General features: G+C 45.8%; 2 protein-coding genes across 3 annotated transcripts in view; one reads left to right on the top strand and one right to left on the bottom strand.

Annotated features, from left to right (window-relative positions):
• The window catches only part of UBTD2 (ubiquitin domain containing 2), a 38,647-nt gene extending 23,867 nt beyond the window's left edge, over positions 1 to 14,780 (top strand). For both annotated transcript variants that reach the window (XM_053926834.2, XM_071221814.1), the window contains exon 3: positions 10,497 to 14,780. In XM_053926834.2, coding sequence (XP_053782809.1) covers positions 10,497 to 10,894 — 398 coding nt within the window. In that variant the 3' untranslated portion in view covers positions 10,895 to 14,780. The remainder of the gene's footprint in view (positions 1 to 10,496) is intronic.
• Positions 14,781 to 17,769: 2,989 nt separating this feature from the next.
• Positions 17,770 to 22,430, bottom strand: EFCAB9 (EF-hand calcium binding domain 9). The gene is given in 5 exon segments (XM_024576803.1): positions 17,770 to 17,820; positions 17,822 to 17,920; positions 18,566 to 18,742; positions 19,502 to 19,650; positions 22,295 to 22,430. Coding segments are annotated over 5 exon segments (612 nt in total).
• Between the last annotated feature and the right edge of the window lie 4,343 nt (positions 22,431 to 26,773).

The following is a 26,773-nucleotide window of genomic DNA, read 5'->3' as shown; positions in this document are numbered from 1 at the left end:
TATTTGTATGTGTCTTGTTTTGTGTGTTTAGATTGTATCCTCAAAATAAGCAACGATTGTGTCCTTTTTGGTTGAAATTGCATTTAGAATCAGTGTTGTATGCATAAAAATTATGTATATGTTGATGGCCTTTTTCCTATATGATAGGTACCTTCCTTCATGAGTTATTTTTAAAGCAAACAGCAAAAAACACTTTCACCGCGCTTCCTCCTTTCTTCTGCGTATAGTGGTTCCACTGCTAATTGTGTTCTTATCTCAGGTCCAGGCATGAGGTCATTCAGCCTAATCCTGCCTTGTCCACGCACAAAACAATTCAGTACTTTTTAATCATCTTCCTCTATTAATATCAGTGGTAGTTCTTTAGTATTCTCAAATGGCAGTAGGCATTGTTAAGAGGGAAGTTGGTGTCATAACTACGTAGGCATTTTATATATGTGTATTTATATTTTAGTTTGGAAATTATGATTCAGGTTGCGGATGGTTTGGATGTGTGTTTTGTGGAAAAAGCTCCCTGGATGATTCTGATACCTGTTATCCCTTCTCCACAGCCTCCTTGTCCTATAAGGGCTTATTTTTCATGATTTAAGCAGCATTTTTTTTTTTTTTTACTTGTGGTCTTAAATTTCTTAAAGAGCTTATTGCCTTTTTGTAATTGATTGCAATTTTTTCCTCTTTCTTTTTTTAGATTTATTTTATTTTCAGAGAGAGGGGAAGGGAGGGAGGGAGGAAGAGAGGAGAGAAACAGTGGCTTGTGAGGGAAATATCAAATGGTTGCCTTTCACACGCCCTGAACTGGGGACCCGGCCTGCAACCCAGGCATGTGCCCTGACAGGGAATCGAACTGGAGACCTTTCAGTTTGCAGCTCTGCGTTCAATCCACTGAGCCACAGCAGCCAGTGCTATAATTGATTGCTATTTTGCCATTAGCTAAAAGTCCTTCAAAATTCCTAACTACAGTATTTTGCCAGGGAAATCAGGTTATTTAAGTGGCTGACCCCCACCCCCCACCCCCAAAGGTGGTTATTTTCATTTTATTCAGGAACAGTATCTACTTATCTTGTAAAGATGAGGATTTAATGCCTTTTAGAATTATTATAAAGAAGATTAAAAAGGATTTTAAAATTGTCCACTCCCTTTCCTACCTTCTAATTTTCTGGAAAGGTGGTTTTTACGTCTTTAGCATCTACAATTAGTTCTCCAGTTCCGTACAATTCAAATGTCAAACCTCCCCTCTTGTCCTTCCTTATGTAGAAGAAGTAGCTAGCTGCTCACTGTTGCTTTTCTAGACTTGAAGACTGAACTCCAAGCTTTTTATTTTTTGTGGCTAAACATGGCCATTTCTTCATTTGGTCTTTTCAAGGTCTATTTCTTTTGTCCCTTTTCATGCTGAGAGATATGGGAGGCAGAAAAAGGTCATTCTTAAAAACTCAGCTTTTCAAAAGTCACCTTCAAAATAAAGGTAGGATAGGAGTTGCCCAGAATTTTCTCCCCCTTTTCCTGGTATTTCTTATCTCAAACTATCAAATGTGAATAAATTAAATTGTGTATAAGTGTAATGCACTTGAAGAATTTTAATACTAAAGTGCTTATAAGTAGCGTAACTGGAGCGTGTTTTAGGGAGCCAATGTGACGAAAGAGCACTTGCCCTGAGGATCAGGGATGACAAAGTAACGATAACTTCATGTGTTGGGTTGATGTTACTTCTCATGCTGCAGCAATGCCCGTTTTAAGCAGATGAGAAGACTGAAGCACAGGGAGGGGTTACGCCTTTGTTTTTTAAGGTATAAGTCACAGATGGGGACTTTGAACTTAAGTCCCGAATCTAACGGTAACTAAGGCAGCTTCATGAAATGGTCGTTTTCTCTATTTTCTGTGAAGAGACTGCACGGGTCATCTTCAGTGTTAACTTCATGTCTGACATTTGAGGTCCTTCCCACACTGTATGGATTTCAGGTAACCCTGGAACAGCACTGGTCCACTTACGTGCAGATTTTTTTCCCAATAAATACCTTAAATGTATGCTCTCTTCCTTACCGTTATTTTTAGTTTTTAGAAGTTTCTGTATTGATACTAGTGCAGAGAGGAAGGGGGAGAGAAACAGAGTCATCGACTCGTCGTTCCACTTACCCACGCACTCATTGGTTGCTCTGGTGTGTGCCCTGACCAGAGAGCGAACCCACAACCTTGGCATATTGGGACCATGCTGTAACCAACTAAGCCACCCGGCCAGGACTTCCTTCTGATTTTCTTAATGACATTTTCTTTTCTCTATTTCATTGTAAGAATATAGTATATAATACATATAACACGGAAAATGTTTGTTAATTGTATTATTAACAAGGCTTCTGGTCAACAGTAGGCTATTGAGTAAAAGTTTGGGGGGAGTCAAAGGTTACATGTGGATTTTTGATTGCATGGGAGTCGGTGCCCCTCGCCCCCGTGTTGTTCGCGAATCAACGGCACTGTACAACGATGTTCTTCAGTTAATTCTGAAGGAAAACAAATGGGTTCCCTAAGCCGCGGATAGTCAGGAGATCCGTACGTGTGGGCGTTGTTTCTGTTTCTCTGCTGTGTCAGAGGCCCATTAAGAAACCGGCCATGACTTCCGGTTTCTTTAAAGGTCACTATGAGAATTCATCACTTAACTGAATTGAGAAGATAACTTACGGATGTAAAACTTAAGAATGAAAGCACGAAGATACTGCACGTACATGGGAGACAGAGGAGTTTCACCAGGCTGTTGCGTTTAGAAATGAAACAGCCTTAATAGAGGATCCAATGACTGATCATAAATTAATTGTGACACCCTTTGTCGCTATGCCCAAGGAAACAATGATTTGGAGTTACAAAATGTGAATTTCTCTCTTCCTCTGCTGCTGTCACCCTCCCATTCAAGGAGAGGAACAGAGCCCCTGGTGCAGCTGAGGTGGGAGGCTGTCCCTGAGTCAGGGGGCTTATCTCTGTAGAAGCCCTCCTTTCCTTGCCCTTCTGGGTGGTGGGGGTGGCAGGGAGGCAGGGTTTCTGATATGGTCCCAGGAAAGGTACTGTATCAACTTCTATTTCCATAAAGCCAGATCAGCTTTAAATTTGTTTTTATCCTCGCCAAAGGGTATTTCCTCTTTGCTTCAGAGAGAGAGAGGGAGGAAGAGGGAGAGGAAAAGAGAAACACTGATTTGTTACCTCCATATGCACCCCAACCAGGGTTGGAACCTGCAAGCTTTTGGTTTATGGGAACAACGTTCCACCCGACGGAGCCACACCGGCTAGGGCTCTCCAGGTCAGCTTTAAATAAACCACGGTGTCCAGGTACTTCTGGTCTGTTCCTCTGCCCTTTTAAAGAGCTGGAATTAAAACTCACTATCCCCTAGAAATGTGGCAAAGTGTTATACAAGCTCTTACTTGTGGGCTACCCAGTGTATGACTGGAGCAGTACATGCAAGCTGAGCCGCCTTTCACCTATGCTTTCTGGGAGAGGTGCTCGACTGGGTGCCTCTGAATGCGTCTTACAGCTATTTTGGGAGGACGAGACAGCGAAACCTGCTTCTTAAAGCCCGACTACCAGATCTGAGCTTGGGATAATTCCCAGCGAGGTGTTCACATGAAAGAGCCTGCAGTGCATTCGTCCTGAAAGACCGCTCACACTGTCGGGAAGAAGGGTGATTTCGATGAGCTTTGGTATCATTGTGATTCAGGTTCGCAGAGGGCCCGATGAAGCCGGAAGCAGTGGACACCGCAAACTTTACGAAACTTCGATCTTGGGTGGTGATTGCTGTTGGTGAGCTCTCCCCGTAAGCCCCGTCCTGAGACGTAAAGGCAGCAGCGTCACTGAGCGTTTTCTCTCTAGTTGTGTATGCCAGGCAGTTTTGCGTGTCCTCCTATTTAATCCTTACAGCAGCGTTGTGAGGCGGGAACTGCGATCCTTGAGGAAATGCACCAGTTTGTCTAAAACTAGGATCTGAATTAAACGTACGGGTGACAGGACTGCAGCGGCGCTGCTCCTTCAGTCGGCCTCCCTGCCGCTCCAGTCCCCTGCGCCTCCATCGGGCTCCACGGTGGCTGCGCAAGTCGCAGGTCTAACCCTTTCTCCTCCTCCACATTCACTCCGTCCCTTCAGTCCCTTCAGTGTCTGTCCGTTGTAGCTGTGTCCACCTCTGTGGATGGACATTCCTTTGCCAAAGGAAGTCACATGTGTTGAAAAGTAGAGTTTGTGCCTTCTAGATCAGTTAGAAAAAAAGAAGTCAAGACTAAAGATCCTACCCTGGCTGGTGTGGCTCAGTGGATTGAACGCCGGCCTGCGAACTAAAGTTCACTGGTCGATTCCCAGTCAGGGCACAAGCCTGGGTTGCGGGCCAGGTCCCCGACTGGGAGCGTGTAGAGGCAACCGATCGATGTTTCTCTTGCACACTGATGTTTCTCCCCCTCTCTTTCTCCCTCCCTCCCCTTCTCTCTAGCAATAAATAAATAAAATCTTTTAAAAAATTAAAAATGAAAGAATAAAGATTATATTTCCATAGGCTTTGAAAGAAACCCTCAGTGTGACAAGAGCCCCGCAGTTCTTCTAGAACCTTGCCTGCCTAATTAACTTGGGGAGGGTGGTGTCCCTAGCAGATTGCCAGTGTATTTCAAACGCTGCGTTCCTCAACTGCATTGAGGCGTATTGATGAAGGCGAAGCAGCACATATTTAAGTGTATAGTTGGGTCAGCTTTGACACACACACACACCTGTGTATATGAAACCATCACCACAGTAAAGGCAACCTTTTCATAGCCCCAGAAACTTTTCTTATGCAAAAACTGATTTTTTAAACTTTTACATAATTGTTTATGTAGCCACACAGATTTCAAGTGGTAAAAATGTTAAGACTGAACTGCAGTCTTAATAGCAGTGAGCACTGAATGGTACGGCGTGAGGCCTTTGAATGCTTAAAAAGACATTTTCTTTCTGACTTGAAAGACTACTTCAGAAAGAGTAAAGTGTTAGACTTTCTGGCATTTAGTAAATGTATTTTCATTCTTTCATTCATTTAAAACTATTTATTTACTTTTAGAGAGAGGTTAAGGGAGGGAGAAAGAGAGGGGGAGAAACATCGATGTGTGAGAGATACATTGATTGGTTGCCTCTCACACGCCCCCAACTGGGGACCAGGCCCACAACCTAGGCTTGTGCCCTGACTGGGAATCAAACCTGGGAGCTTTCAGTTCACAGGCCAGCAGCACTCAACCCACTGAGCCACACCAGCCAGGGCTAGTACATGATTTTTTTTTTTTTTTGGCATGTAATTTAGTTTTACCTTTATACTTCAGTGAAGTATTTTGAAGCCTAATTAAAAACAGCCATAGAAAACAGTTGAGCGAGGAAAACAGAACATATCTGAACCATTCATGTAAATAGAAAATAAATAAAAACAACTGCAAGAAATTATGTACAAAACCAGAACAGAAGGTGGCGTCTTGGCAGCTTTCTTCCTGCCACGGGGAGCGTTCAGGGCTTCCTGACCTGGGGCGGCGAGGCCTTGGCAGTCACTTTTCCTGGCGGCCATCTGTCTCTGCCAGGGCTCGAGGTCTGCAGTGGGTTTGCAAGGAGAAGGAAAAAAAGACGAGCGTGTCCTTCCGCAGAGGATGTCTGGTGAGCAGTGTAAGTGAGGCTGGCTAGACCTTCAGAACTAGTGAAGAATTGCTGAGTGAACTGCCCCCTCGGTGGCCAGTGTGGGCGACTCAAACCTTTTATAAATTGCAAATGCAAACGTAGGTGAAAATGATTTTGGACAGGTAGGACAATCCCTACATTATCAACTTTTAGAGTGGTTCCTTTTCTTTCTGTTTAAACAGGGTTTTTTAAAGCAAAACTCTCCATCTTTTAACTATGCTTTATTTTTTGCACGTGACAGTAATATGTCCATTTTGTCACTACATGTGGTGGCCTCACAGCACCAAAGCCTCTCTCAGTCACAATTTTCTTTTGCCTTACCTACCGCTTCCTTCTTGGACCTATGGTTAACATCACTGGGAAATATGTTGTTGGGCTCCATTTGGACTGTTGGTTTCTTGCTCCTTGTCATTCTTGTTTGGTTTTTTGTCTCTAGTATTTGTCCTCTGCCTTCTGCCCCCTGCCCCCCCCCAAGCTCATCGCATCTTCCCATTCACCATATCACTAACCTGGGAGCCAAGCCCTGTAGTCTTATTCCTGTGTTACGCATTTACTTCTTCAGGAACCAGGTTATTTCACCCTTTCACCTACCGTCTATGACCCTGGACGAGTTACTTCTTTCTGCTTTGGTTTTCCCATTTATAAAATGAGTAGCCGTCAAGGCTGTTGTGAGGATGGAACGTTAGTATACGTAAAGTGCTTAGTCAGAGCTAGAACTAGCAGGCCCTCTCCTCTTCCAGTTGCATTAAATGTAACTGGCTTGCGTCACTGCGCAGTTTCAGATGCCCAGCACAGTGGTCCGACTTCCGTGCACGGTGGAGTGGCTGCTGCAGTCAGTGTATTTCACACCCTTCATCTCGCGAGGAGACAGTGATGAGCACTGCTTTTATGTGTAAATGTGCGCATTTGAGACGACTACTCTGCAAGCTGCTTTTGCCTTTTCCCAGTACTGTGCTTTTTCAGTTACCTGCAGATAATTCAGCTGAATTCTCTCACTGAACCTGACACAGTTAAAAAAGCTAAGCAGAGAGCTCTGGCCAGGTAGCTCGGTTGGGTAGAGAGTCAGCCCCATATGCCAAGGTTGCAGGTTCGATCTGTGTCAGGGCACATACAGGAAGCGTGCAGTGACCGCACAAATAAGTGGAACAGCAAATCGATTCCTCTTTTCTTTTCTCTTCTTTCTTTTCTTTCTTTCCTCTCTATGCCCCTCCCCCCATCTTCCCCCTCCCTCTCTTCCCCATCCTCTCTAAAATTAATTAAAAAAAACAACAACAACTAACAAAGAATTTTGTAACCCTAAATTCTCACTCTTTTTCTAGTTAGGTGAGCCTTCTTTCCCTTTTGCTGTTCAGCGTGTGTACCCTGCATTAGGCCCTGCAGGTCAGCGCTGATTGACTGCGCAGATCCATTTCTTCCCATAGCTTTAGTCAGACGATTATTTCGGCAGGTTCCCCTGGTTCTAGTCAGTCCGCCTCCCTTAATGCAAACGTGCAAACAGTCTTCAGGCTTCATCTTGTTCTTTAACGTGACCCTCGTGCTTGGCATTGGTTGGATGAGTGACTTGTGTACCTATGTGAGTCACTTCTAGTACTTTCTTACACGACTGTGTCTATAAACTCCTGGACCCCTCTGTCAGGTTCTCACCCCTGCTGTCTATGTAGTAATTTCACATCATCGATTCTGTGCCCCCTCAGCAAAGCCCCTTGCAGCTCCCTTCTTGTAACAATTCTTGTTTCCACATCATTCCTATTTCTTGGGATGCCCTTTATTTATATTCCGTGTCATACCCAGAACACACTGTATATTCAGAATTTCTCCTCCTCGGCTCTACCAACTTTAGTCACTTTTCTATTATGTGATACCTCAGCTTCTATGTTTGATTTTTAGAGTATCAGTTTGTACTTCAATCTTTGGTAGTTATGTTGCATCTGCCCACCTTGATTATAAGCTCCTGGAGGTCAAGGACAATCTGGTTCTCTTGTAACCTCTCCTCAGTGCCAGTGACATGCCCTGCACGCTTCTAGGTGCTGAGCAAATGTTCCTGCAGCGACTGTGTGAGAGTTGTTTCCTGGTGGTCTTTGTGGGCCCGGGAGGGGCCGCGTGGTAGAGGTCGCTGTCAGCAGCGCAGTTTTGTCCTCAATAAAGAGATAGGGCGGCGCCGTTCAGTGGGGGTGGGAGGATGTTCAAACCTGCCTGGCCCACGGAGGAGCCCTGCCGCTGTGAACAGGTCTGGGGTGTGTTCGGCTATGGGCTCTTCGGTAAGCACAGAGGGTTTTCATTGATACTTTATGGTCATAGATATTTAATTCTGGGGAGAGCACGACCCATAAGACCATAGCCTTAGAATGTAGTTAAGCCATATTTGGCTTCATGGTCTGGAATTTCCCCCTCTTAATAAAGATTTTACTTTAAAACACTAGAGCGTATTTATTTCAGTTTATATTTTGACAGGCAGAAGTGAGAAAACGAGTAAGTCAGAAAACTTTGTGTTAAATAATACAAGTTATCTTTCCTGAAAATACTGAAACATGGAAGCTTCTGAGCAACAGAGTCTGGATAGCTTATTCCAGCATCACAGTTACTTGTCGTCCACCTGGACGTCTTCTGTGGGGCTTTTATTCTCACCCCTTGAGATCTGAGGACTGAGCCTGACTTGTCGGGCTGAAGGCAGAAGGGAAAAGGCTCGGCTTTCCGTTGAGACGGAGGGGTGGGTGTTCAGACCTAGGAAGAGCCAAAGGGCCATTAATGAATTGTGCATCTTACTGAGGTTAGCATGAGTCGAAAGGCTGCGGAGGCACTTCTCATCCTAGTTCCTAGGGAGCCTGAAAATGTAGGCTGTTGGACCACTTTGTTTTGCAGTCCTGCTGTTTTCTTTTTTTTAAGGTTTTATTTATTTATTTTTAGAGAGGGGGGAAGGGAGGGAGAAAGTGAGGGAGAGAAACCTCAATGTGTCGTTACCTCTCACGCACCCCACACTGGGGACCTGGCGGGCAACCCAGGCACATACCCTGACTGGGAATCGAACTGGCGACCCTCTGGTTTCGCAGGCCGATGCTCAGTCCACTGAGCCACGCCAGCCAGGGCTTCAGTGTGCTATTTTCTGTCTGTTGTGGTGCATGAAGATAGCGTTGCATGTGGAAACCACTTTAGAGGCCAGTTTGGTCCTGCCTCATTTTGCTGATCGAAAACAGTATTTCAGGTTAAAGAATGTTGCTCAAGGCTGTACAGCTAGTTAGTGACGAGGCTGGGAACTTCATCTTGGTTTCCTGATTCCAAAGGTAATGATTCGGAATGGTGCCTAAGAGAAGGTTGTTCCAGCAGAACGGTTATGTTAAATACGTTCCTGTGCTTCTCAGGCTGACATGACTGACCCTTCAGTATCAGTGGGCTGTGCATCTGAAGGTGTTCACTTAGTAGAGGTGGCGGGTTTTAGTGACCTCTCCACTTTCTCTCATTATCCTGGCAGCCAGTCCGTCTGAAAACCGCTGGCAGGTTTCTTTGCCTTGGGACTAGGCTGTAGAAAGTATCTAAACAGTGATGAGTGGCCGTACCTCTATTTGCAAACAACACTGGCGCTGCTTTGTGATGCTCACTGGTTCCTAGTGTGGGGAACTAGTTACGCTGTGCTTGGGGCAGGCCCACTTTTACAGCGTGGTAGCAGTGTTCCGCCTCACTCGTGAGCAGCCCAGGCGGAGCAGTATCGTCAGACGGGACAGGGAACTTCGTGCTTCTTGTGTGTCACGCTCGGTGACTTAGCGCTCACCCCGGCTCCCGTGACGGAACTGGAGGGCAGACCTGGCTGACCCCAGGTCGCTGGTGACTGACTGTTCACTCTCATTTCCAATGCTGTGTGTTTTCGGCCTGTTGATAGCGACCACAGAGGTCAGCTCATTAACTCGTTTGTGCATTGATGACCATTTCTCAGCCTCCCACTCCCCATGTTTATTAGGTTGCGTGTAAGTGTTTTGAGTATGGTAGATGTTTTTGCTTTTTATCCGAATTGAAAGTCAGCTTACATTAATGTCCAGTTAGAGCAGAGGGCACACATTATGATTCACCTTACAGTAAAACATTTGTTAAGTGTGCTTTTAAGCTACCCGGGGAAGTCCTGGTAATTATAATGCACTTCTTGATTTATAAAAAATTAGTCAATAGTACTTTCTTTTAAAACATAAATGCTTTTTTCCTTCTTCTGAGCCAGCTGGTTATAAACTTAATTCCCCGTTTGTTTTTCCTTTTTAACCCGTAACTTCTTTGTAACGCTGACTAGCTGGGGCTGTTGGGCTAGTGAATCTCATTGCGGGGATGTGAGCCAGGGGCCAGTGGCACCCGGGTTCGTGACCTCCTTGGACTGAAGAGCCTCAGCCCAGCACCTCGTGTAGCGAATCTGTGCACTACGGAAGCCACTCTGCGCTGTGTCGTGGTGCCTTGGGCTTGGAGAGGCTTTTCTTCTTTTTCTTTTTCAAGGTAGCTGAATCTTTCCTAAAAAGATATCCCAGTGCAATTTGAATCTCTCCTTAATTTGATCTAAGCATTAACGATATCAGTGAACTTGAATTTCCTGTGCTTCTTTTCCTTTATCTTTCCATGAAAGTGTGAGTTAGGCATGAAACAGAAGAGATGAGGGTAAGGAGCTATGGTTCTGATTAACATAAAATTAGATAAACATTCAACTAATTAGTCGTGGACCTTGATGATTATCACTGATGGTCAGTTGACAGTGACTGACCTTATTTTAATACTTTTCTCTACAATGGCAAGCCAGCAAGAGATGCTCGAGTGTTTTGCAAGGTGTAAACAAAAATGCATTCATTTAGATTAAACCCTTATTCCTATCTTCTTCCTGAAGGTGCGCTTACAGAGTGCTATGACGAGCTGGGAAACCGATACCAGCTTCCGGTCTACTGCCTGGCACCGCCCATCAACATGATAGAGGAAAAGAGCGACATAGAGACTCTGGATATTCCCGAGCCGCCCCCCAATTCTGGGTATGAATGTCAGCTTCGTTTGCGCCTTTCCACTGGCAAAGACCTCAAGCTCGTGGTCCGCAGCACGGACACAGTGTACCACATGAAGAGGCGCCTCCACGCAGCAGAGGGAGTGGAGCCGAGCAGTCAGCGGTGGTTCTTTTCTGGCAGACCTCTCACCGACAAAATGAAGTTGGAGGAGCTGAAGATCCCAAAGGACTATGTCGTACAGGTTATAATGAGCCAACCTTTGCAAAACCCAACACCAGTTGAGAACTGAGCTGCTTCTATTTGCTGATCCCCCGACCCCCTACCCCCCAACCCCGCTCCTTTCTACTGTTGTTTCCTACTCTATGGCGTGAAATTTATTTTCACTGCTCTGAATTCCGTATAATGGATTTAGTTCTGAGGAATTATCAGTGAAAAATTCCATCTGTGATGGAGACCAACAAAAATAATTAATAAAACACAAAGAGCTAGCCTTTGAGACTCGTGTAATTACAATTTCTAATGTGAGGGACAGTTAAGAAGTAGATGACCATGTATTTTAAAACACCCAGCAACTATATAATGGCTGTATTTAAATGATTGGGACTGTAAATAGAATATTGCATCCAGGAAGAACAGCACCGAGCACCTTGTGAATACAGAATTTTTATAAAAATGAACGATAATTTCCAGAAGTCATCGATAACAGTTATTAGACTTGAGCTCTTTAGAATGGAACCCGGAAAGAGCAGTATTTGAGGTTTGCTTCTATTCCGGTCTTAGTTCTTTGCTCAATGACTGTTCAGTCATGAAGGATTGGAGGCTGGTAAATTGTGTTTTAGTCCTGCTTTCCCTGTCCCCGTGTGTTGAGCTCTTACATGCCCGCTAAATTTCGGTGCCTTCCAGCACATCGGTGGCAGGCCCCCTTCTGGAATGCTAGGCAATAATTTGGTCAATGCAATCAGATCTCTGATTTTCAACTGATACTCAGTTGAAAAGTGTCTTGTTCTCTTGCTACATAGGTATTTTGAAATGTCTATATAGCGACGTTTTCATGCCCAGGTTTAGAAGGTCACTACTATATAATACCATAATTGTTCTCCCTGCTCTGCTCAGAACTTTTCAGAGCTAACAGCCACCAAGTGCATGGATACTGGGCCAGGGAATGCAAGGAATCCAGTGTAGCTATTCCCACTGTAGAAGAGTTAAAGTCATTCTCTTTTCTCCCCCCGATTTGCTGGAAGGGTGTAAGCAAGCCCATTCCACCTGTGCCTGGGAGAACTATGCCTATTTTCAGTCTTTTAGAGAAAATTTCAAGTCACAACGGACTGATATGACAGATTTACCAATGTCACTTAAACATTCACGGAGACACCAAATGGAGAACTGTTGCTTTATATGTCCGTGCTTTCCAGTCCCCTGTTTCCTTAGTTACGGTGGATGACAGTTGTCCTCTCTCCTCTCTCCTAGCGAAGAGGCAAGTTAAGACTCTTCGTAGGTTCGATCTTAGAGGACTGACAGATTGGTGAGATAACCTGTTTCTCTCGTACTGTGGCTGGAATTAAGCTGCCGAGGCTCATGTTTAATTTGGAGCCTCTTCAAGGTTGGTTCCAGTGGTGAGAGGGGCTCCCACAGGATCACTGTTCCCCTGGGAATCCACGGGGTGGCAGATTGGAGGAAGAAGGCGCTTGCGCTGTTTGCAGCTGGGAAATGTCAAACCTCCACACCTGTGCGGATGGGACGCACCATTACTGATTTTAATGCAAAATGAAATTGCTAATTAGTTTAAAGATAATGTTTAAAATGGTATTACACTTCCTATAGCCTGGTAGATATAATAATATTTATACTTGTAACATGTTTCTGAGAGCTTTAACTACTTCCCCTTGTAATGCAATTATTTGAAAGATTGTGGCTACATTTAATTTAGGTTTGCTGGTAATCAAATCTAAATCCAAGAGGATACAACAGCACTAATTCCAAAGGAGTAGTTTTATATATGGAAGCGGGGTATGTGAAGGGCTTTCAGTACAATGCCCCACATCAAAAAGTTTTCGTTAATTTGTGTGCCACACTGAATAGCAACATCTCTCAAAGTTTGTCAGCTGGGAAAAAAGGTGTTGAAACTTATTTTTCTTAAGTACACTTGGTGATATCATCAATACTCTATGGTTGGTAGAAGGTCTTTTTTATTTGTTGAGGATGCGAGCTCTCAGTAATTTATTTTAAAGGAACATATACTTTGAATAACAGCTTTCTGGGCATGTTGTTTAAATAACCTAGGTAAGACAACCATGGTGCTGTTTAATTGTAAATAGACTGATATAAGATGGGACCAATACTTGATATGTACAATTTTAGTGTGTAGGGGTTTTGTGCATTTTTAAAAAAAAAATTGTTCAATTTTTCTCTTTTGTCTTTGCCTTTTTTTCTGTTTTTTTCTTAATTGTTATTCGCACAATAAGGGTAATCTGCCTCAGTCTAATAAAACCTCTAAAAAGGTTTTCTTTCTTTTTAAAACTTCAGCTCAGTAAATAGGTTGTTTATTACCACCAGACTGAGGCTCTGCAGTGCCAACCCATACATGGTCATTTAGGGATGTACTTGATCTTTTGCATTGAAATCTTGGTGTAAAATAGGTTGGTTTTTTTTTTTTCTTTGCCTTTTAAGAATCATGATGTAAACCAAAACTTTTAAATCAGTTTTCCCAAAGCACTGAGCTCATTTATTAACCATTTTGGACCTGAGTGGCAGGTTTGATGGTTACATTTTTATTTAAATAGGTGATACATACACACATGATGAAAACAAAAACACAATACAAAAGTGAAAAGTCTCTCCTTCACTCCTGCTCCTCGCCTCCTGGCTCTTCTCCCCAGAGGTAACAACCGTTACCAGTTCTCCGGGTATCTTTAAAGATGTTCTGGCACAGGGGTTCTCAAACTGGAGCACGCACCAGAATTACCTGGGAGGCTCATTACATGGAAACACAGATTGCTGGACTCTTTTCCCCAGAGGCTCCAAGTTAGCAGGTCTGAGTGGGGCCCAGGGATTTGTATTTCTAGAAGATCCCAGGTGATGCTGCTCCGCTGCTTGCCTGGGGACCCCAATACAAGGGCTGTTCTGGGGTAGATGAGTACAGACACCCACCCTGCCCTGTTTTTTCCATAAATACATACAGGGCTCTACACCTTTGGTTTTTCTTTAAAATGGTGAATCTGAAGTTGTCCACGGAAGTAGAGCTGGATCTGCTTCACTCCTCTTCCAGCGGCCGTAGCGCTCTGTTGTCCGCCGTACCACGGTGATTTCAGCCTCAGTTCTGGTCGGTCAGTGTGGCCGTTTGCAGGCTTCCGCTACTGGGCAGTGCGCTGCCACGAGATGCCCTTTCCTCTGGCTCCGTCTTTGTGTCTGTACATCAGTCGAATGCCCTCCTGAAGAGGGTGAACTGCGAGATCAAGGAGCACGCACATTCAGGGAGTAGATGCTGAATCGCCCTCCAGATAGACATCACCCATTTCATACTACGAACAGTAGAGCTACTCCGATTCCCTCCGCCCTGGCCAGCTCTTCGCTCTCTGACAACCGAGGTGAAGCTCCGTGTCCCCTGGGTTTTACTAGTGTTTTCTCTTTGCGTGAAGTTTTGCGTTTCACTATGTATTTTAAGGCCATTGGTTTTTTTTTCTTTTTCCCCTGTGAATTCCCTTTGAGTTTGCTCATTTCCTAGTGCATTTTGGTCTTTATCCTCCTGATGTGCAAACATGCTTTCTTAATGACATTAGTCATTTTCTATCACGTGTTAACATTTGTTTTTGTTTTTATGTAACGTACCATGGGCAAATACTAAGTTCTTTTAAAAAATATATTTTATTATTTTTAGAGAGGGGGAAGGGAAGGAGAGAGAGAGGGAGAGAAACGTCAGTGTGTGGTTGTCTCTCATGCGCCCCCCACTAAGGACCTACCTAGCCTGCAACCCAGACATGTGCCCTGACTGGGAATCGAACTGGTGACCCTTTGGTTCATAAGCCAGCACTGAATCCACTGAGCCATACCAGCCAGGGCCAAATATTAAGTTTTTCATGGTCAGACCTATCAGTCTTGTATTTTATGACTTCTTGGTTTTTGTAATGTCAAAAGGCCTTACCCACTCTGAGATTATAAAAATATTTTCATTTTTTTAATGGTTTCATTATATGGAATTTATTTTGGTACGAGAATGGGAGTGGCAACCCGGATTCACTGTTTCCAGCTACCTACCCCACTTTTCCTGACACTACTTACTGAATAGAGAGAAAAGAGGAGCGCAGCTGGTAAGCTCCCTGTGCAGCCGGTTTCCCGGGATTTCTGTTCTCTGGCTCTGGGGGGGCTGCTCCCATGGGTGACTGCCTGTTCCAGCAGGCGTCAGCATAGCTGATTTGGCCTTCTCTAGTCCCTGTTTTTGGTGGGAGGCATGTGGCGATGATACTCGAGAGCTAAGCACTAGTAGAAGACAAGGGATTGCGCTTTGCTGAGATAGCATCCTCTGCGATTCTCTCTTCCTTGTGGCCGGTAGAGATTGTGGAGGACCCAGTCCCGTGGTCCTGCACTGAAACTGCAGTCACCTCCTCGGTCAATCCTGCCGGCCACCTGCCCAGTGACTGCTGCTGCTGCTGGCCACCCGCTGCTCAGGCCCCTGAACAAGCATGCTTTGTTGACCAAGGAGTTCTGATGTAACTGTGACAGAGCCATCAGCAGTGATGCCACCGTCAGAGCATGCAAACGGTACTCGGACTGATAGGCTCGGCCCTTAAACGCGCAGTAGGTTGCCTCAGTGTGGAAACAATGAAACACAATCGAAGTATACTTAGAAACACATTAAAAAATTTTTTAAGTTACATAAATGTGAAACACGGGCGCAGGCTAAAAAAAAGAAAGAAAAAAAAGTCACATAAATGTAATTGAGAAAAAAAATCCTAACGTGGACATCGACAGATTTTCTCTGTCGTACTCCTAGTCCCAGAAAAGTGTCACTTTACGAAGGGGCAGTTGAACTGTGGGTTTTATAGTGAGTCTCAGTTTGGGCCCAGCAGAGGTAGATGCTGCTTCCCGATTCCATTCCGGGGCCGCACAGTCCATAAACACGCTCTTAAAAGGAATCTGGCAGTTGGGTCATGATGCCCTTTTTAGGGACCCCGATGATTTCCAGGGAGGAGGGGGAACTACTACCTACCTGCTCCTGTGTGAAACTTCAGTTACTAAATTTAGTACTAACTGATTTACATTCACTTGAAATAAATAATTTAAACATTCACATTTTAGTTTACAATTTATGTAGCCAACATTAAAACCTGCTCACCTCTTACCTTTGGGTCTTCCCTGCTCCCTCACTGTCCCCATTCTCAAATGGTAAAGGGTGGAGAATCTCCATGGCTTTAGAGGCTGTGTCTGGAAAAACACACGCCTCCGTTACGTTTTATACGTACCTCGGGGCTGTTCCCACACATGGGAAAGCAGCACAAGAGACAGAGACCTGTTCTGAGGTAATCTCCATGGTGAGAGCCTTTGTGAAGACGGCCAATCTCAGGCTGTCACTTCCCAGCCAGCCAGTAGTCGTCTCTCAGCGCAACTCTCTGTGGGTGTGGTCACGTCCAACCTCGCCTGCCAGGGGGTATCTCCGGGGAGAATACCTGCGGACTTCTCACCAAATGAGAGGGAGAGAAGAGCACCGTTCTAGGCGAGGTGCTGTGTGTCTTTCTGACCTTCGCAGCACTCTCCGGGTGCATCCCATTGCCCCCGCCTGCAATTCGGAAATCAGAAGTCTGGGGCTGGGTGTTGGCTGCTGGACATTATTCGTGGGCAGAAGCATGTTATGGAAATCCCATGTCTGTTAGAGTAAGTAGAGAAAGTGTTCATAGTAGTTAACGTGATCTCTCCCGTAATAGGTTTGAGTTCCGAATGGCAGTCGTAGATAAGCAGTGTTCTGTCTGTCGCACCTTAGAAAGTGGCTTCTGATGATTTTTCGGTCCTTCGGGACTCACTGGATGCCTTAAGTCAGTTGGATTTCATAATGTAGTCTTAAGAAATCCTTTGTTTATACTAAGTGAGCTGTATTTCTTTACTTGCCAAGCTCGTTCCTCAGAAATTTATGGTACAAGGAAATGTGGTAATTATTAGCATGATGCAGAAAGAATTTCTAAACCAGTGAAATGATAGCTTAAAACTTCAACAGAATCTGCTGAAACTGAAGTGAGTTACTTGGATCGCTTGTGCGAAGGCCAGGCATCTAACTGACCTTGGGTTTGATTCCTGGTCCTCCCACTAGTGAGCCTGTGTTCTTGGGTAAGGTTCTTCATCTCTGTAGGCCTCCATTTCCTCATCTGCGAGTTGAGGCTAACACCTGATTCACAGGGTTATGAGGATAAATAAGTCCACACGTCCAACACACCTGTCTGACCCACAGCAAGTAATTCTTCACCTACCTGGTACTTAACCATCTTTACATCACAGTACGCTCAGGCAGGGAGGGTTCATAAGTCCCCTGCTACAAACGTTTAAATGTTGTTCAACGCATTGATTATACAAAAAGTAAGTTAAAAGGGGGCCTGCAATGTTTACTTTATCCTAGCAGGTTTGATACATCGCTCAAGCACACATAAACATAACCAATCAGAAATTCGGGTTCTCGGAAAAGGACAGCCCAAATATCCTCAAAAGTCAGTTTCCCTTCTGGCTGGAGGCACTTCACCATTTGCCTTTTGGAAGTGTCTGGCATCCAGATAGTTTTAGCAAAGGATCGGGGGAGTAGAACAGATACTGAAAGTATTGGCCCACTAGTGACTGACGGTGGTAAAGCATCGCCGCCTTTCAGCTGCTTAGCTCCAGGAAGTGCTGGCGATCATTTGGATACACGGGGACTTAATAACGAACAGGGTTGGTCTGAAAAGCAGCCACAGAGTTGGGACATGTGGGCGGGCGAAAAGAGGGCGGTTACTTTCCGTGACGTTATCGTGGGCCAATGGGTTATGAAAGTTTAGAACCTGCAGTTTGGGGAACACTCATTGAGCCCTTTGCACATCAAAGTCAGTGTAAGGCCACCTTCGTGTTCCAATTTATTTTCAAACATGTCAACAGTTGTAATGACCTATACTCTACTTTCAGATTCATTTATTCCGAGAAGATTCTCTTCTGGGGTCACGTGAACTTCGAGTGACATTGTCTTTTTGAGCAGAGCCTTCTCTTCCTCTTCCTTCTTCTCCTTCTCTTCTATCTCTGCTTTCTGCTTCTCCTGGTATTTGTCCATGGTGAAGATAGTAAACAGCTTAAATTCCTTGTAATTAAGACGCTGTTGTGGGGGGAAAAGAAGTATTTCAGGGAGGATTTGATACTTTTTTCAGATGACAGCAAGATTGTAATGATTTCTCACTTAAGAACTTGGAAACTTCAAGAGTCTCGATAACTAGGACTAAATTATCATCTAATTGTAGTCTGGGAGTCAGAGAGTCTGCTGCAGACTCTGAAGGAACCAGGGGCTCCTCTCTTACATCCCGTCCAAAGGACTCAGGCTGGCATCTTACGGTCCTCCTTTCTCAGCCTTAGCTCCCATTGCTTCCCCGACATGGACTTCCTCTCTAAAGGGGCTGAATTTATGGTCTTCACCGTAGTTGTCTCAGGATTTTGCTCCTGTGCTCCCACCCTAGAATTTCTTCCTTTCTCCGTAAATCTATATGCCCTACCCAACGCCATCTCCTGCCGTGCTCACTCACGTCCTTGTCCAAGCTTCCATAATTCCGTATCCACGTTATCTGATGGAGCACTGAGTCCTCTCCCTTCCACAGGCCTATAAACCAGGCTTTTCTCATGCCAGCACCATGCGGCGCTCGAGCAGGTTTTCCACCCTCCTCCTCCCCCGTCTCTACTATAAGTAGTAGGGCACTGTCCTCCTCTTTATGACAGGCTGCCAGGCCACCCTTCAGGGATCAGCGCTTACACGGTCACCGGTGATGTCCAAGTCGCGATAGAAGTCCTGGAACTCCTGTTTTTTGATATGGAAGAGAAAGTTGTACATGTGGAAGTTCTCTGCACCAATTTTCAGCTCCCCATCCAGGTCCAGCAGCTCAAACACGGGCCGGGAGTGGCGGAAGATAAATTGCTCTTCCAAGTGGTTCTGTTTGGAGACGGACGGGTAAGACAAGAAACAGTGTGGTTGGTGCCACTTTCTAAACTTGCTGCGCCTCGACTCCTCTGTTCCCTCCCCCATTCGCTAGAGAGCTGAAGGCCAGCGCCTGAAGTCCTGCTTCAGCATCTGCCTGCAGGGGGCACGGAGGCCGCGCTCCGCTGTGCCGACAGAACTCTAGTCACGGAATGTGTGTCCGTCCCTCCGGCAAAAATCTGCCTGCGAAGCTTCGTGGCACAGCTGGTGAAATAATGAAGACGTGGGTCCCTATCCTCAGGGAGTGGGAAGTAGGTAAATTCACACTAGATACACGTGTACGAAGTAAGGTGGGAACCCAGAGAAGAGTTTCTCATCTCCACCCTTCATCCCTCCAGAAAATTCTCTGAGAAAGGGGATCGTGGAGGGAGCGAGGCGCTTGGGCTCACGGGTGATTCTGAGAGGCCCCAGCTGGAGTGGGCAGGGAAGGGCATGCCCAGGAGGGCCGTGGGGTCTGTTCAGGGAGGCCACGTGGGCTGGGAGGGCCGAAGGAGGGCAGGCGGCAGGGACGGAGGCTGGGTAGCTACTGGGAATTTCTAGGTTATCGATGGACCCTTTGGGAACCAGAAGTAGTTCCTCCTCATATTTTGTCCTTCCCGTTTCGAGCGAAAGGAAGGACATTGCTGGGGTACTCTTAGTTCAGGCTACCTTTTGCAAGATGGTGGCAGCGGCCACGCTGGGCCTCCTCTGCCCCCGACCCGGCTCCATACTCGCCTGCTGAGCCAGCAGGATGCAGACCAGCATGTAGAACTGGTCGAAACCGATCTCGCCCGTGGCGTCCCAGTCCAGCATGTCGAACACACTCATGATCTGTCTGCGGTTCCAGTCGGTCACGTGGTGGAGGAAGTGGTAGAACAGCACATCTGTGACCGGGGGTGGGCGGGGGGAGACGAGGAGACGGATTATTCTGGGACCGCTCCTAAAGGCTCAGGGACTCGAACCTGAATTGCGCTCGAGCCGTGCAGAGGAGCCCTGTGCCCCAAGGGTGCAGAAGGAGGGGGGAGAGGGCTTGGTTCCTGGCCCGGCTCCCGCACCCCAGGGCACGGACAGCCAGTAAAAGGCACAGAGTGCCCCTCACGTGTGGAGACAGGAAGAGCTTAATTCTCACTGGCCACCCAGGGCACCTTCTTGGAGAAGCTGACATTTTACCTGGGCCTTTCACTTGAGATCATTAAAACGAGAAATTTAAAAATCATTTCTCTTCTATAAAAGTATCCATATTCCTCATGCTTACATTCAAGTGAATGCATCTGGCCAGGAGGGAAAGAAATGGCTGTTATTGAACACCTTTGGTCACAGGTGGCAAACACAAGGCCCCCACCTGGTTTTATCCTGCCCACCACCTGGTTTCTACCTGGCCACAGCGCTGAGCTCCTTGCCCCTAGTTAAGGAGGAGTTATATTTACACAGTCCTAAAAGTACATTCGGCCCTTTGAAGGCAACCTTGAGGCTGATGTGGCCCCTGATGAAAATGAGTTTGACACCCCTGCCTTCGGTGCTAAGCACTTTAAAAGTCACACATGTCATGGGATGCTGACGACCCTACAGGAAAGGCAGCCTTTTATAATGGGCCTCGGAGAGGAACGGGTAGTTCAGTGCTGCTTGAACTGTGGTGACCATACCAGTCGCTCGGGGATCTTGTGAAAATGCACACTCTGACTCGGGGATTCTGGCGTAGACCCGGGCCGCATACCAACAAGCTCCCAGGTGATGCGGCCATTGCTGACCACACTTGGTTGGTGGCTGAGCTGGGATCTGAACGTGGTCCACCAGACTCCATTGCCTTGCTCCTTCCGGGGTGGAGCCTCGTCTTTTATACATTAGTTGGTGATGCATGTTTAGTCATATACAGTGAGAGAGGAAAATGCTGCAGAGAACAGGGAAGGTTTGTGCTGAAATTCTACTCACCAGTCATCCCGTCTCGGGGTGTATGAAATGAAAGGAACCTTGATAGAGCGGTGTGTGGCTGTACAGATTGCGTACACAAGCTGCCTACGGTAACTTCAGGGGTTTGCACGTGTTACTTTGTCTCCATGTGATGTCCCCTTGCCTGTGGGCTACAGAAACTTTTTCCTGCATAAGCTGTGGTTCCATTAAACATAAAAAATCTCTGTAGTCTGGAGTCCCAGCTAAGAGCACAGCGAACCAGTTGTCACAATGTTATGGTGACTTCTGATGGGGGCTTCTGATGGTCTCCTGATACTCCTCCCGGGTATGTGCATGTGTGGGAAGAACACACCTTATATATACACAACGGTGCTTGTGTAGTTGCTTTTTGAGAGATGTTTTAGCGTGGAACTCAAAAGCTACTTACCAAACACTGTTTTTAAACCACCTGGCCCTGGCCCACTCCAGTCTCCCAAGGCCGTAAGTCACACTACTTCCCCTGTGCCTTCCCTCTCTCCCAGCCCTTGGCCACCAGGAGGCGGGAGCACAACCCTCTCTGGGGTATTGCATCACCAGGGAGTGGGGGAGTTACTAGGGAGATGGGCTCTTCTTAGCAAACATTCCCGCGAGACTGAGAGTGGACTTTGGCATGGGTTTCAGTCCCCGGTGCTCTGTTCACAGACAGGTGCCCTGCAGATGGGTTATCGAGGGCTGGGTTGTGGCGAAGATTTGGCGACATGCTGTGGGCAAATCTATTCGTGAAGAGAAAAACTGGGGCCTGAAATCATGAGAAAATGAAGGTGTCCTTTTACTATTTGTTAAAGACTGAATGAACTCTTAAAAATCTTTACGGGAGAAAGCCCTTATTCACAAGTGACGTTAATCTCTCAGGTCAAAACGAATGGATAGGGTACCTTATTTATACCCAGTCCTTAAAAAAAAAAAAAAAAAAAAAATCCTAAAGTATTTTAACTGGTCTTCTGTTAGTACTTTTCTGGACGCTCACAAATACGGAGAATTAAAGGGGTCTTTCAGGTCATCCCTCTGGCTCAGACCCCCGTTTGACAGAAGAGAACTTTTGCTGAGAGGGGTCTCAGCCCCCAGGAAAAAGTATAATGACAATGATCACTAAGTCCTTACCACGTGCTAAGCATTTTCCACACATTGCCTCACTTAATTATCTATTTTTGAAAGATTATTCTTAGAGGGGAGCAAGAGAAGGAGAGACATCAATCAGTTCCCTCACACACTCCGTGACCAGGGACTGGGCCTGTAATCCAGGCGTGTGTCCTGACTAGGAATCAAACCAGTGACCTTCAGCTTTGCAGGACAGCACCCAAACAACTGAACTTCGCCAGTCAGGGCTGATTATCTTCCCCCCACCCCGCCAACCACGAGATGGACTCCATTATCAGAACCCTCATTTACAGATGAGGAAACTGAGATCTAGAGAGGGCTATCACATAGTCTTCAGATCACCAAGGCTTGACGGGTAGAGCCAGGATTTAAACCCACAGCCTGCAGTTTTACCCTCCCCGCTGACTGCCTCCAGTCTGAAGTCCAAGTTGGCGCATAAAAACCAGGCGACAGCCCAGAGGAGCCAGTCCCGAAGGAACTGACCGTTCAGGGTGTTGCTGCGGTGCACGTCGAGGAGGTGGAAGTACTCCACCAAGGCCTTCACGTTTCGCACCGACAGCAAGCAGTACAGTTTGTCCAGATAGAGGTACCACAGAAACGAGCCCTGCCTCAGGGTCATCGCCGCCCTGCCGTAGCCAAAGGCTCTGGCGGCCTCTGTGAGCTCGGAATTCGGCCTCGGAACTAGAATGTTCGAAAGAGAGGAGCTCTGGTAGAAGAGGTCTTCCTAGACAACAACATCGTAGGAAACGGTCAATAAAAAATGACGACCGTTGGGATCATTTCGAAAGTTGTAGCAATGTCTAACCGCCCCGCTAGTCACCTGAAACTAACAGAATGCTGAATGTTGGCGCTGATTGAGGAAATCACCGTGGCTTCCTCCCAGTTCTCCAGCCTCGCCCTAATCTCGTAACTTGATTATTCCTCCGTCACTAAAATATAACCAGTTCTAAACTGAAATCACAGACTGCAAGCAAAGAAGAGAGTGTACACATATGAAAACACGTTGTAGGGCCAATGTGACTCTCATTGGAGTATTTATAGCTGGATGAATGCATTGATTAGAAAACAGGGAAAAATGAAAAGCACACAACTTACTAAAAGAACCTGACAGGTGATGTGTTGTGATGTGCCCCTGAAACCTGTGTAACCACCCCAATACATTCGACAAAAATGGGGAAAAAAGAACGTAGAATGAGTAAAATAAAACCAAAAAGAGAAGGAATTTTTTAAAGACCAAAACCCAAATAAATGAACCAGAGAACGGAACAGTAAACTTGGTCTGTATTGGGTTGGAGAGAAAGTTGGGTTTTTCCGTGAGATGGCTGTGATAGTGCTTGGTTGTCTTTGACTTGATTCGAGACGACTTTGCTAGATTGTACTGTGACAGCTGTCATATCAGCATGCACTTAAAACACAGCTTATCAAAATCGGTGAACTTTTGTGCAGCCATTTTAATATCGAAGATGGAAGAAGATACACAACATTTTGGGGGTATTATGCTTTATTGTTTCAAGAAAGGTAAAAACGCAACGGAAACAGGAAAAAAGATTTGTGCAGTGTATGGAGAAGGTGCTGTGACTAGTCAAACATGTCAAAAGTGGTTTGCACAGTTTCTTGGCCCTATTGACATTTTAGCCAAATAATTCTCTCCTGTGGGGCTGTCTTACGCGTCGGAAGATGTTCAGCAGCACCTCTGGCCTCCACCCACTGGAAGCCAATAGCGGGAGATAGCCAACATACTCAAAATACCCAAAGTTATTTTCATCAATAGTTATTGGTGAAAATGAAAAATGTGTCTCTTATTTTACAGAAAAAACGTAATGGGCTTTTGGCCAACACAACTTAATCAGGACCTGTTTTTCTTCATGTTCTTTGCAATGGAAAACTTCAAACATCTCAACCTATATGAGCATTATAAACCTACACGTAATCCCCCAGCTTCAACAACGACCAGCTCAGGGCCGGTCTTCTTCCATCTATACTCGCCCGCCCACTACCACCATCGCCGTATTATTTTGAAGCAAATCTCAGATAATGACTCCTTATCTGTAAAAATTTGAATATATATTTCAAGAAGTGACTTTTTAAAAAACATAGCCACATACTATTATAACTAAAAACAAACAATGATCATTCCTTAATGTTACCAAATATCCAGTCAGCATGCATAGTTCCCTAATGGTTTCTTCACATTTTTACACATGCTTTTAAACTGTGGCTGGTAGGCAATATTAGTTTCAGGTGTAGAACAGTGATTAGACATTTATATACCTTTGAAATTTTGTAATCAATGAGCTATTCAAGTCAGGAGCCCAAACAGATCAGATTTGTGTATTACCTTGAGACCATTTCATTCATAAGTATCACGAGGTTTCCTCTTTCTAGTTTTCTTACTTTTTCTTGCAATTTATGTGTTGGAGAATCTAGATTATCACATAGAGGAAAACGCTTTGATTTTTGCCGATTTTTATCTCCGATGTGTAACATGTCCCTTTATCTCTATTTTCTATGAATTGGCAGTTAGATCTAGAACCAATGCTTGTTTTAGGAAAAGATCGATAGAAACAGACAAGTTTTTGGCAAGTGTGATAAGGAGAGAAAAAGATTTTGAAAAATCAGAATGAGGAAGGAAATTCGTGAGAAGTAAATGACTAAAATAACACATGGCCCTGCCTGGGTAGTTAAGTTGGGTGGAGCATCGTCCCAATATGCCAGAGTTTCAGGTTCGGTCCCTGGTCAGGGCCCATACAGGAGTCAGCCCGTGGGGTAGAACAACAGATGGATGTTTCTCTCTCCTAAAATCAATCAATAAAAAATCCATATAAGAATACTATATACCAGTAATTTGGAATGTTAAGTTAGCTCTATCCAATACATATGTAACTTTACATTTTCTAGTAGCTATATTTAAAAAATCCATTTTGACATTTTATTTAATCCAGTGTATCCAAAATATTTCAATTTGTAATCAATATATTTTAAAAGTCCTTCTACAACCCTCCCAATTTTATTGAGATATAATCAGCATATAACACTGTAGAAGTTGAAGTGGTACAATGTAATAATTTGACATTATTATTATTACATTGTACAACTTATTGTGGTGAAATGATTACCACAATAAGGTTAGTTAACACATCCATCACCTCATAAAGTTACCATTTATTTGCTGTGCCTTAGATGCCCAGAACTTAGTGATCTTATAACTGGAAGTTGTACCTTGTGCCCCCCCTTCCCCCGCTTCCCCACCCCTGGGAACTAGCCAGTCTACTCTCTCAGTTCAGTTTTATGTTTTTGTTTTTCAGACTCCACATCCTTTTATTTTTTTTCTAAGATTTTATTTATTTTTACACAGGATAAAGGGAAAGGACGGAGAAAGAGAGGGAGAGAAACATCAATGTGTGGTTGCCTCTCATGTGCCCCCCACTCAGGACCTGGCCCAAAACCTAGGCATGTGCCTTGACTGGGAATCGAACCAGTGACCCTTTGGGTCTCAGGCTAGTGCTCAATCCACTTAGCCACACCAGCCAGGGCCCATACAGTCCTTTTTTTATACTAACTCTGAAACCCCGTGTATTTTATACTTACAGCAGCCCATCTCTGGGCTAGTTACATTCTGAGTGCTTAACAGCCACATCTGGCTAGTGGCTGCCGTATTGGACAGCACAGACTTAGAATAATTGTTTTAGGAAAACCGACTTACGAAGGGGTTAAAGATGTGAAGCAATCATCATAACCAATAATCAGAAAGTAATCAATGATGAAACGCTAAGAAAAGATATCCCGCCCAGATGGTTTTCCGGGGAGGTTTCTCAAAACCGCTAAGGAACAAATAATTTCTATGTTACATAAACTTTCAAAGCAGTTCTGAGTTTAGTCATACCGCGGGGCTGTGTTATATGGATAAACTCTCTAACAACTAACGACTTGAGGGATAAAGCCACTCCACTGCAGCCCTGACCAGCTGAAGGAGGAACCAGGAGGGAACCTAGAGGGATCACTTTGGTTTTCTTTGAAGCGCTGGGGGAGAAAAGGACGCCCGTTGTCCTGGAAAAGTGGGGCGTCCAATCCAAGGCTCACCATTTGAAGAGCTGTATTCAGGACACGAGCCGGTAACCGACAGCGAAGCGAGTCAAACGACCGGGACCGGCGTGATCGTGCTCAAAGAAGATTTTCGTTTTTATCTGTAATGAGCTCACTTTTATTTAAAGCGGCAAATTAAGAATCAGAAGCTTTTAATTTAATATGCGACCATATCTGAAGATCCATCTTGAAGCCTGTGATAAGTCAGTCCCACGGGAGCTCTTTCTCCCAGCCCTCTGACTCTGGCGCTCTGGATCAGGGTAGGGGAGTCCCTGGGAAGCAGGAAACGAGCCGGCAAGCCGGGGCCTCCCGGGACCAGCGCCGCCGCTGGGGCGCAGCATTTCGCGCAGTAGGAGGCAGCACCGCGCCGAGGAACCCACACCGCATCCACCGGCAGGATGTGCCGCCCGAGGCTGGTGCCCTCGCCCGCCGGGCATCCCCATCTGAAAAGTGGGCGCGAGCAGCGCAGCCTCGAGGGGGAGTTGCAGGACAGACTCAGGGCTTAATGCCGGTTCACCTTCCCGGCCCTCGGACAACAGTCGGTGCGCGCTGGCGAGAAGCCAATTCACTTCCCCTCTCGCTCTCATAGAAGTTTTGGGAGTCACAAGGCACAGCTGGCCTCCTCAGACCCAGGAGGGTCCCCCCGAGGGGTCCCCTGAATTGTCCAAAGCCCAGTCGTGAGCCCGCGGGCTCGCGGAGGACTACAGTTTCCAGAGTGCCCTGCGGCACCGGGCGGAGTCCGGGGAACGCCCGCAGCCAATTAGGGGGTCTGCGGGCGCTGCCGGGGCGCTGCAGGTGGAGCCGAGCGGGTGGGCGGGCGCGGGCTGTGTCCCAGACCGCGTCCCGGGGCTCCCGGGCAGGGTGAGGGGTTGGGCGCAC

Source organism: Desmodus rotundus, chromosome 6 (assembly GCF_022682495.2).
Source record: "Desmodus rotundus isolate HL8 chromosome 6, HLdesRot8A.1, whole genome shotgun sequence".
NCBI classification, from domain to species: Eukaryota; Metazoa; Chordata; class Mammalia; order Chiroptera; family Phyllostomidae; genus Desmodus; species Desmodus rotundus.
This window is presented reverse-complemented; position numbering and strand designations above follow the sequence as displayed.